Genomic DNA, 11,874 nt, shown 5'->3' with positions numbered 1-11,874 from the left:
GCGCTCCGCTGCATCGCCCCGAGGACAATGGCCGGGTCTCCTGCACTGCTCCTCCTGCTCAGCCTGGGGCTCTGTGAGTATGGAAGCGGGAAGGATGGAATTCAGGGGTGCTCAGTGACTGCGCAGGGAAGCGGGAGCAGTGAAACTGCAGCGTGATATGCAACAGGAACAGAGCCTGTTCAGACAGGCGTTGTTGGAGGGGATGAGGAAGGGGAGAGAGGGGGCATGAGACAGTTGTTAGCGGTGAATCACCTGGCAAATAAGCTGGGAAATGGCCGTAGCCCTGAGAAGGCAGCTGGAGGGCTACTCTGAAGGGCAGAATCCATCTCGCGAGCCTGGCATTCTCAATGCTGAGTCCCCAGGGACTCCAGCACAGCACCCAAGCGTGCTGGACGCCGAGGCCCTCCCTCCGCATTCACCCTCAACTCAGGTGCCTGCCTGCCACACACCGCACTGCACCGGCAGGGAAGAGCCCTGCCCAAAGGCCCTGGGAGCTCTTCACGAGCAGCACCTGAGTGCACATGGACATCTTCTGCCCACAGGCTGCACCGATGGCCAGGGACAGAGGGATGCAGTGGCGGACAGGTTCCTCAACAGGAATATGAAGCATCCCCAGGAGGGACAGCAACTGGAGCTGGAGTGCCCGCCTTATGACAGGGATAAACCTATCTTCTGGATACGTCTAGATAAGTTTGGGAACATCCACTTTCTCGTCTCCAGTACCCCTGTTTCCGTCCAGGGGATGGCATTCTATGGGAGTAAGGGAACATCTTCACAGTTTGATACATGGTGGAGAGGCAACACCAATCTGCTGGTGGTAAAGAACTTCACAACCCAGGATGAGGGGACCTATTTCTGCATCAGCTACACCAACCAGGTGCTGCACTTCAGCTCTGGACAACCCACTTTCTTCCCAGGTGAGCAGCTGGGGCTCTGTGAGTATGGATGAGGGTTTATGGGGCACCTGTGCCCGGAGGAAGGAGGACAATGGCTGAAGGCATTTCCCTTGCACCACGTCCAAAAAACTGGGCAAAGTAAACCGTGGGGAAAGAAAGGGCAAACCCAAAGGATGGAATTCAGGGCTGCTCAGTGACTGCAGGGCAACAGGAGCGGTGGGACTGCGGTGCAATACACAGCAGGAACAGAGCCTGTGAATACAGGTGTTGCTGGAGGAGATGGGGAAGGGGAGAGAGGGGACAATTAGAAGTTGTTAGTGAGGGAAATTCAGCACAGCACAGTGAGGGAACTTCAGCACAGCACTTCAGCACAGTACCTGCAGTACTCAAGGTGAGGCCTTACCACTGCCAAGTACGGGCACAGGGTTACTTCCCTAGTTCTGTTCACCACACAATTCCTCATACAAGCCAGGATGCCATTGGCCTTCTTGGCCACCTGGGCACACTGCTGGCTCATATTTAGCTGACTGTCCATCAGTACACCAAGGTCCCTTTCCATAAGGCAGCTTCCTAGCCATTCCTCCCTATAGGCTTTATAGGGTTGTCTGGGGTGGTTGTGATCAAAATGCAGGACCAGACACTAGGACCTATTGAAACTCATACATTTTGCCTTGGCCCATTCATCCAGCCTATCCAGGTCCCTTTGTAGTGCCCCTCTTCCTTCAGGCAGATCAACACTCCCTCTCAACATGGTGTCATCGGCTAACTTACTGAGGGTACACTCAATCCCCTCATCAAGATCATTAATAATGATGTCAAATAGAAGACTCCCCAGTACCGAGCCCCGGGGGACACTGCTTGGGACCGGCTGCCAACTGGATTTAACTCCACGGTCCACAACCCTTTGGGCCCAGCCATCGAGCCAGTGTTTCACCCAGCAGAGCATACACCCATACACACCATGGGCAGCCAGCTCCTACATAAGAATGTTGTGGGGGAAAGGCGGCCCATCGCCCACACTCCCCATGGCCCTGCTTCTTTGCCCAAGCTGTCTCATCACACAGGCACTGCTCCTCCTCAGAGAGGCTCTCTGCTCAACCCCTTCACTTGTGGTACTGGTCCTGCCCAAACACACAGGAGGTCATGCAGCCCAGCAGCACCTCCCCATCCCATCAGCACCTCTCAGGGATGACAGTTACAAAGTCCGCAGCCACCCCTGCCTTCCTCACCTCACATGGACCTCTACATTCTGACAGCACCCATATGCTTACAGCACCTCAAAAAGAAACTCAGAAATCCCCTTGGCTCTCAGGACGTGTTTTATAACAGTGATAACAAAGAGCTCACACATACTGATGGGGCTGATAAGAAATTAGGAGCCCAAATCCTTCTGTTTCCAGGGCTGGGCAGCACCTGAAAGCATCGCTGTTCAAAACAGACTCTATAATAGTTCTTCCTCTGCTGGCTGCATCCTGGCACAGAAACAAGGAAGCTCTTCTGTTGTACCTCTCTGTATTCACTTATTTCTTCTTTCCAGTCACAACTAAAGAAGCACCCACCACACTTGCAACCACCACCCAGAGCAGCCAGGCCACCAAGAAGGACAATTCACACAGAGTCCAGATGCAGGTAACTCAGCTGCGGGGAGGCTGGAGCTCTGCCAGCAGTGCTGCTCTGCCTGGAACAGCATGAATTAAGGGCTGTGCTGACTGCAGGCATTTTGGGATGTGAGGACAAGAGATAATGTTCATCTTTCTCAGGGACGTGCCAATGAGGGGTGAAACCACCTAAAGAGCTCAGAATTTCTGAGGATGCTAGATAGAAATTCTGAGCCCACAGCCCTCAGGTTTCATGGCTGGGCACCTCAGCTGTGCAAGCTGATCTCATATCAGTGTCAGGGTATCAAAGTACAAAATGGGCCCTACAGAGCCCCCCCTGCGCTGGCCACAGGCTTATATATATCCTGGCAGGAGTGGGAGAAGGCTATTTGTTGTATCTCACTGCCTTAAACCATTTTTCCATCCACTCACAACAACAGCAGAGCACATCACACTCAGTGATTCACACGGAGCAGCCAGGTCACCACAAAAAAACAGCTCACAGCAGGGCCGAGATGCAGGTAACCCAGCTGTGGCGAGACAGGGGCTCTGCCAGCAGTGCTGCTTTGATCAGAAGTGGCAAACTTAATGTCCGTGCTGGCTACAGGCATTTCAGGATGCAGGCAGATGTCTCCTGCTGCTGGGCCTTTCCTCTTTCCTCTCTCTCCTTTCATCCTGCAGGAACAAACAGCAAGAATACACTGCATTTCTGCTATGATGTGGTCATGCGGGTTAACCTGGCTGGTGCCTGCCTCCTGCTCCTCACTGCCATAACCATCACCACCAGGCACTGCCAAAGTAAGTCCCACCCTGACACCCTGCAGAGGTTCCTGGAGCCTCACACCACAGAGCACAGCCTGCTGCTCCAGGGCAATGGGCTCTCTGCTTATTGCCCTCCAGGACGCAGGGAATGCTGAAGGACCGCTCTTAAAACAATTTCCCATACGTTCCTCATTTCTAGGTTGGATCAATATTTCTCAATCTATTCTGCACTCTCAGACAATAACTGAAAACTTAGAAACTTCATTCCATCAGACTGTATTGCCTCTACCATCCCGAAATACATAAATCAGGGATGGAAGAAGCAGAACCCAAAGCACTGTGTAATAACAGGAGAAACATGCTTTAGTACGGGTCTTGCAAGTGTCCAAATGCCAACACTCGCAGCAGCAGCTTGAGCTACAGCCAAACTACCTCCCACCTCCTGTTGAAACAAAGCTTACGATTGGAGAGGAAATTCTGAAACTTTCACTCAGCTTTCAGTTTTGCCTTACCAAAGAGATCACATCTTAGAAATGCGCAAAAGAGATGGATGATCAAATCCAACCACGTCTCACACTCCACCGTCACTTGGCGGACCAAGCTCACCGTAAGCAAGCAGCGCTGCATCGCTGCTCAGCAGAAGGCACACAGGCATCCTCCTCAAGCACCGCACTGATCCCATCAGCAACACACACAGCTGCCCTGATGGAGCGCGGGCATTTGGCTGATCCTTCTCTGCCCATTCATCAATCACACCCAAAACTCTGCTCTCAGACCCCAACCCACATCTCACTTCTGAAGTCTTCCCAATTAAACACTTCTAATTCTTAACGCTCACAGTGTGTCCTATGCTTTCACTCAAAGTTATCATGGGGACAGAGGGGACCGAACATGCTACAACCAACACCACGATCGCTTCAAAATAAAAGAAACCCACTCCCAACTATATTGACATATAATTGTCTGTCTGGCCAGGGATCCATGGTGGGAAGTCTCTCCCAGCTTTTCCAAATGAAATCAACACAGCAAGCACTGAGATCATTCATCTCAAACTCACGTCCTCCTGAGCCCATTCCAAAACCTGTCAGACTCCCTTTTCCCCACAAGATTTGGTCTATGCTCTCCACAGCCATATCTCATTCATTCATTCATTGATGAAAATTAATTAAATACAGACCAATTTCAACACAGCCTTTACTAATAATAAACCATGATGCCCTGTTTTTAAGGGCAAGAAGAACCTCTACACCTGAAAGCTCATCTCTCTTTCCCAACTCTCTCAGGGGCACTAACAGGGATGCTGATGGTTGCTGCTCGGCAGGTGAGGACTCAGCATTATAAGCGGATGCCAGACATCACAGTTTAACCTTGGCTTGACCGTAGTTACTTCACTCCAGAAGGCTCCACACTGGCTTTTCTTTACAGCCCAAAATGACTGAGGCCCAATTAAATGAGCCCAGGGATAACCACACAGTTTGGGCCCATTTCCTCACAAAACAGGCACTTCATCAGACAGCGGTGCCTGCTTTCGGGCACCCAGGATCAGGGGGCACATTGGCAAAAGAGGAATACAACAACACATCACAATCAACAGCAGAGCCAGCAAATAACAACAGAAGACAAAGAACACCAGCCCAGGGAAACTGTCGTTACTGTATGTGCAAAGCTGCAGGAAGCCCAGCACTTACCACATGTGTGAGTGGTCACCTGGATGGCAGCAGCAACAGCCCCCAGTGTTACGGCATATGAGGGTTACTTAAGGCAGGGCGGAAGTCCCTGTGGTTGTAGAACAAAAGGACAAGAATTTAAACTCAAGAAAAATAAGTCTGCATGAGTCTGGGACATGAGGGTGTACTGATGGCTACCACAGCACAGACCTCCTGCCTTGCACACAGCGGTTTCTGCAGAGAAAGTTAAAGAAGAAATGTGAGAACAGCTGAGCTGAGCTGAGCACTCAGGTACGTCTCAGCAATGCATGGACCCTGAGATGACAAGCGCACATGGATCAATCTGAAAATAGATCAAAAATATACTAAAATAAAACTCCTGCATAAAACACAACTTGCAGCCCATCTCAATGGCACGGGACGTGCAAGTGCAGACATGATGATAGTGCCCCAAATGGCTGTGAGACTGTAGTTTGTGGCAGCTGATTTGATTTCAAGGATGAACATTGTCAGTCTGAATCTCAGCTGAAGACACTGCAGCAGGAAAATCGCTGAGGCAACCATTAAAAATGATGCTATCATGATAAATGAGTCCAAGTTCTGAATCACAAATGAAGTGCCGCAGAAATCATTCTCTTTTGAAGAACACCTCTTCACAGAAGAGGGTCCAGATGACATCACATCCTCTCCTATAAGTTAAGCTGCCTCCAAAGTTCAGTGAGAAAGATCAGCCGCGCTCCGCTGCCACCGCCCCGAGGATGATGGCCGGGTCTCCTGCACTGCTCCTCCTGCTCAGCCTGGGGCTCTGTGAGTATGGAAGCGCGCTTATTGGGAAACCTGTGCCGGGAGGAAGGAGAACAGTGGATGAAGGCATTCCCCTTGCACCACAGCCAAGAAACAGGGCAAAAGAACCAAAGGGAAAGAAGGGGAATACCAAAAGGACAGAATTGAGACTGCTCGGTGACTGTGTAGGGAAGCAGGAATGGAAGGACTGTAGCGCAATACGCAGCAGGAACAGAGCCTGTTCAGACAGGTGTTGCTGGAGGGGATGGAGCAATGGAGAGAGGGGGGCTGAGGCAGCTGTTAGTGGGGAATCACATGGCAAAGAAGCTGGGAAATGGCAGCAGCCCCGAGAAGGCAGCTGAAGGGCTGCTCTGAAGGGCAGCATCCAACTCGAGAGCCCAGCGCTCTAAGCACTGAGTCCCCAGGGACTCCAGCAAAGCAAAGCATGCTGGATGTCTTGGGCCTCCCTCCGCATTCACCCTCACAGCCCAGCTGCCTGCCACACATTCGCTGCACACCTTTGGGGAAGAGCCCTGTCCAAAGGCCCAGGCAGCTCATCACCAGCAGCCCCTCAGCACACATGGCCAACTTCTGCCCACAGGCTGCACTGGTGCCCCAGGGACAGGGGAACACGATGGAGGCCAGGTTCCTCAACAGGAATATGAAGCACCTCTAGGAAGGGCAGCAGCTAGAGCTCGAGTGCCTGAATTAAATTCGTAACAGTGGTGTCTCCTGCATCCAACAGGACAAGGATGGGAAGCTTCACTTCATTGTCTACATTTCCATGTTTTCCCCGGACCACTTCCAAGGGAACAAGGGAGCATCTTCACAATTTGAGGGGTCAAAGCAAGGCAGCTCCTATCGGATGGTGGTGAAGAACTTCAGGGCAGAAGATGAGGAAACCTACTTCAGCGTCAAGTACATTAACCAGGTGCTGCACTTCAGCTCGGGACAACCCGCTTTCTTCCAGGTCAGCAACAGCTTCACCCACCTTGCTCACACCCAGCACCTCTGCCCGTGCCTTTTCAATCTGGCCCATCGCCCACACTCCCATGGCCCTGCTTCTTTGCCCAAGCCATCTCATCACACAGGCACTGCTCCTCCTCATAGACCCTCCCTGCCCATCAGCTCTGCTCGTGGTACCGGCCCTGCCAAACACGGAGGTGGTTCCCCTTCCCTCCCCTTCCCTCAGCACCTCTCAGGGATAAGAGTTACAAAGTATGCAGCCACTTCCTTCTTCTCAAAGTATCTCAAAAGAAAAATAAAATAATCCCTGATTTCTCTGGACAAGTTTCCTAAGTCTGATTACAAAAAGCTCATGCATTCCAAGGGTGCTGATAAGAAACTAGGAACTCACTTCCTCCTTTTCCATGGCTGGTAGTGTGTCAGAGCATCACACTTCAAAACAGGCTCTATGAAGTCCTCCCTGTCCTGTCCATCTCTGGGCTAGGCTGGGTGAATGCTCTAATGTTCTCTCTCTGTATTCATCCATTTCCCCTTCCAGTCACATCAGCAGCACCCACCACACCCACTGCCACCACCCAGATCCACCAGGTCACCAAGAAGGACACCACACAACAAAGCTGTATCCAGATAACTCAACACTGGGGAGGCAGGGGTTGTCCCTAGCAGAAAAAGCATCACCATCACGCACTGCCAAAGTAAGTCGCACCCCGACACACCTGCAAAGGCTCCCGAAGCCTCACACCACAGAGCACAGCCCGCTCCTCCAGGGGATTGGGCTCTCTGCCTGTTGCCCTCACACAGCCACTGCGTATCCAGAACACGGGGAAAGCAAAAGGTCTTCTGCTTGAAATTCCTATCCATATTTTCCCCATCTCCAGTTTCAACATCAGAAGTATTTATCAAATTCTACAATTTCAGAGAATTGAATATAAACAGTGAAACCTTATTCCAACAATTTGCATGGCCTCTAACATCCTGAAATCTGTATATTAGAGTTGGAAAGAAGCAGAACCCAAAGCACTGTGAAATAACAGGAGAAACATGCCTCACTATGGGTCTTGCAAGTGTCCAAATGCCAACACTTACAGCAGCAGCTTGAACTATAGCCAAACTACCTCCTTAATTACACATATTCAGAGGCTACTATGCTGAAAGCTTTTAGGCTATACCTCTGGGAGGCAACAGGTGTGGACACAATTTCATGTATTTAATTTTATCTCAGAAAGTAGCCAGTGCAAAGGTATGTTTGAGTGCCAGCATTTCTCTTTTCCCCCCTCCTGTTGAAACAAAGCTTGCAATTGGAGAGGAAATTCTGAAACTCACTCAGCTCTCAGTTTCCCCTTACCAAAAGAGATCACATCTTAGAAACGCACAAAGGAGATGACTGATCAAAACCAACCATGTCTCACACTCCGTTGTCACTTGCAGGACCAAGCTCACTGTAAGCAAGCAGTGCTGCATCGCTGCTCAGCAGAAGGCACACAGGCATCCTCCTCAAGCACCACATGGATCCCATCAGCAACACACACAGCTGCCCTGATGGAGCGCGGGCATTTAGCTGATCCTTCTCTGCCCTACCCATCAATCACACCCAAAACTCAGCTCTCAGACCCCAACCTACCTCTCACTCCTGAGGCCTTCCCAATGAAACACTTCAAATTTTTAATGCTCACAATGTGATCTTTGGCTTCACGCACAGTTTTCGTAGGGGCAGAGGGATCTGAACAAGCTACAACCAACATCATTATTGCTTCAAGATAAAAGAAATCAAATCCCAACTATATTGACATATAATTGTCTGTCTGACCAGGGATCCGTGGAGGGAAATCTCTCCCAGCTTTTCCAAATGAAATCAACACAGCAAGCACTGAGATCATTCATCTCAAACTCAACGTCCTCCTGAGCCATTCCAAACCTGTCAGACTTCCTTTTCCCCACATGATTTGGTCTATGCTCTCCACAGCCATATCACATTCATTCATTGATTGAATGAAAATTAATTAAATACTGACCATTTCAACACAGCCTTTACTAATAGTAAACCACGATGCCCTGTTTTTAAGGGCAAGAACAACCTCTACACCTGAAAGCTCTTCTCTCTTTCCCAACTTTCTCAGGGGCACTAACAGTGATGCTGATGGTTGCTGCTCAGCAGGTGAGGACTCAGCATGATAAGTGGATGTCAGACATCGCAGTTTAACCTTGGCTGACCTTAGTTACGCCATTCCAGGTTTCCCACTGGCTTTCCTTACTCACCAAACTGCATTCAGGCCCAATCAAATGAGCCCAGGGTAACCACACAGTTTGGGCCCATTTCCTCACAAAACAGCACTTCCATCAGACAGCGGTGCCTGCTTTCGGGCACCCAGGAACAGGGGGCACATTTGCAAAAGAGGAATACAACAAACAATCACAATCAACAGCAGAGCCAGCAAATAACAACAGAAGACAAAGAACACCAGCCCAGGGAAACTGTCGTTACTGTATGTGCAAAGCTGCAGGAAGCTTAGCACTTACCAACGGGTGAGTGGTCACCTGGAGGCAGCAGCAAGGGCCCTCACTGTTGCAGCATATAAGGGTTATTTTTGGCAGGTGCGGAAGTCCCTGTGGTTGTAGAACAAAAAGATAAGAACTTAAACTAACCAAATAAGTCTGCATGAGTCTGGGACATGGGGCTGCAGGGATGGCTACCACAGCACAGACCTCCTGCTTTGCACACAGCGGTTTCTGCACAGAGAGTATAAAGAAGAAATGTGGAGAACAGCTGAGCTGAAGCACTCAGCTACATCTCAGCAACGCATGAACCCTGACATGACAAGTGCACATGGATTCAATCTGAAAATAGATCAAAAATATACTAAAATAAAACCTCCAGCATAAAACACAGCCTGCAGTCCATATCAATGACACGAGACTTATTCTTGTTATCTGCAAATGTGGACATGATGAGAGTGCCCCAAATGGCTGTGAGACTGCAGTTGGGGCAGCTGATCTGATTTCAGGCAGGACCACTGTCAGCCTGAATCTCAACTGAAGACACTGCAGCAAAATTGATGAGGCACCGTTAAAAACGACGCTATCGCAATAAATGAGACCATGTTCAGGATCACAAATGAAGTGCTGCAGAAATCATTCTTTTCTGAACAACACCTCTTCACAGAAGAGGGTCCTGATGACATCACATCCTCTCCTATAAGTTACGCTGCCTCCAAAGTTCAGTGAGAAAGATCACCCGCGCTCCGCTGCACCGACCTGAGGATGATGGCCGGGTCTCCTGCACTGCTCCTCCTGCTCAGCCTGGGGCTCTGTGAGTATGGAAGCACGCTTATTGGGAACCTGTGCCGGGAGGAAGGAGAACAATGGGTTGCAGGCATACCCCTTGCACCACAGCCAAGAAAACAGGGCAAAAGAAACCAAGGGAAAGAAGGGGAATACCAAAAGGACAGAATTGAGGCTGCTCAATGACTGTACAGGGAAGCAGAGCAGTGGGATTGCAGCGCAATACGCAGCAGGAACAGAACCTGTTCAGACAGGTGTTGCTGGAGGGGAAGGGGAAGGGGAGAGAGGGGGCATGAATAGTTGTCAGAGGGGAATCAACTGGCAGAGAAGCTGGGAATTGGCAGCAGCCCCGAGAAGCAGCTGAAGGGCTGCTCTGAAGGGCAGCATCTATCTCGAGAGCCCGGCGCTCTCAATGCTGAGTCCCAGGGACTCCAGCACAGCACCAAGCAGCTGGATGCCAAGGGCCCTCCCTCCGCATTCTCCCTCACAGCCTAGCTGCCTGCCTGCCATGCACTGCACTGACAGGGAAGAGCCCTGCCCAAAGGCCTGGGAGCTCTTCCTGAGCAGCACCTGGGCCACACATAGCCGACTTCTGCCCACAGGGTGCACCCGTGCCCAGGGACACAGGTACGCGATGGCAGTCAGGTTCCTCACAGGAGTATGAAGCACCCAAAGAGGGACAGCGGCTGGAGCTGGAGTGTGTGAATAACAACAAGTGACAATGGGGTCTCCTGGATCCGCCTGGATAAGGATGGCAACCTTCACTTCATTGTGTACTTACCAAGTTTTCCTCAACCACTTTCAAGGAACAAGGGAGCATCTTCACAATTTGAGGGGTCAAGCAAGGCAGCTCCTATCGGCTGGTCGTGAGAGAACTTCAGGGCACGGGACCAGGGGATCTATTTCTGCACTGCCAACAGCAACCAGGTGCTGCACTTCAGCTTCTGGACAACGCACCTTCTTCCCAAGGTCAGCAACAGCTTCACCCACCTCGCTCACGCCAGATAACTGCCCGTGCCTTCTCAGTGCAGCCCATCACCCACACTCTCCATGGCCCTGCTTCTTTGCCCAAGCCGTCTCATCACACAGGCACTGCTCCTCCTCATAGACCCTCCGGCCACCAGCTCCGCTCGTGGTATCGATCCTGCCCAAAATCACGGGTGGTCGCGCAGCTTCTCAGGGATGAGAGTTACAAAGACTGCAGCCACCACCCCCTTTTCTCCACCTCACATTATTCTCGAATCTCCTGACAACCTCCAAATGCTTGCAGCATCTCAAAAAGAAAATCACATTCCATGTGGTGGTTGGCCTGTGGACAGAAAAAGTTCCAGGTTGCCAAAACATAGTTCGTAGTAGGAAGATCTCCAGTGTGCTGCCAAGGATTTAGGAACCCTAAGCCTTCTTTTCCATGGTTGGGCAGTCTTGCTGCATCATTTTCAAAATGGGGACCTACAAACTCCCCCTGTGTGCCTGTGTCCTAGGAGGAGTGGGAGAAAATGGTTTTATTTTACTTTGCTGTATTCATCCATTTCTCCTTCAGTCCAACAACAACAGCGGCACGCATCACACTCAAAGCAGTCTCACTCAGTGCCACTACCCAGAGCAGTCAGGTCACCACGAAGAACATCTCCTGGCACAGCCCGGATCCAGGTAACCCAGCTGTGGGGAGGCAGGGGGCTCTGCCAGCAGTGCTGGCTTTCATCAGAAGTGGCAAATTAATGTCTGTTCGGAACTACAGCCCATTCAAGAACACAGGGAGATGTCTGCTGTGACCTTTCCTCTTTCCTCACTCTCCTTTCTTTTCTGAAGGAAGAAGCAGGAGACATGCCCAATTTCTCTGTAATCAGTCATGGTGGGTTACCTGCTTGTGCCTCCTCCTGCTCCTCACTGCCATAACCATCACCATCACTCACTGCCAAAGTA

The 11,874-nt window shown here is 50.7% G+C and overlaps 1 protein-coding gene across 2 annotated transcripts; it reads left to right on the top strand.

Moving 5' to 3' along the window:
* Positions 1-4,087, top strand: LOC121113231. Of its 2 annotated transcripts, XM_040700348.2 has the most exons (4): positions 1-73; positions 543-917; positions 3,176-3,292; positions 3,456-4,087. In XM_040700348.2, the coding sequence occupies exons 1-4, from the start codon at positions 28-30 to the stop codon at positions 3,560-3,562; spliced, it is 645 nt and encodes a 214-aa protein (XP_040556282.1). In that variant the 5' UTR covers positions 1-27; the 3' UTR covers positions 3,563-4,087. The 2 variants fall into 2 exon arrangements, with proteins under 2 accessions (XP_040556282.1, XP_040556281.1); XM_040700347.2 differs by having other exon boundaries at positions 1-917.
* Positions 4,088-11,874: the final 7,787 nt, after the last annotated feature.

Source organism: Gallus gallus, chromosome 4 (assembly GCF_016699485.2).
Source record: "Gallus gallus isolate bGalGal1 chromosome 4, bGalGal1.mat.broiler.GRCg7b, whole genome shotgun sequence".
Lineage (NCBI taxonomy): Eukaryota > Metazoa > Chordata > Aves > Galliformes > Phasianidae > Gallus > Gallus gallus.
Note: the sequence above shows the minus strand (reverse complement) of the source record. Positions and strands in the feature narration are given on the sequence as shown.

Bases quoted from the DNA above. Each gene is read 5' to 3' on its own strand.
- LOC121113231 (XM_040700347.2), top strand. From the start codon at position 272: ATGGCCGTAGCCCTGAGAAGGCAGCTGGAGGGCTACTCTGAAGGGCAG. The intron at 918-3,175 runs GTGAGCAGCTGG...TTCATCCTGCAG, and splicing joins ACAACCCACTTTCTTCCCAG to GAACAAACAGCAAGAATACA. The intron at 3,293-3,455 runs GTAAGTCCCACC...CCTCATTTCTAG, and splicing joins CACCACCAGGCACTGCCAAA to GTTGGATCAATATTTCTCAA.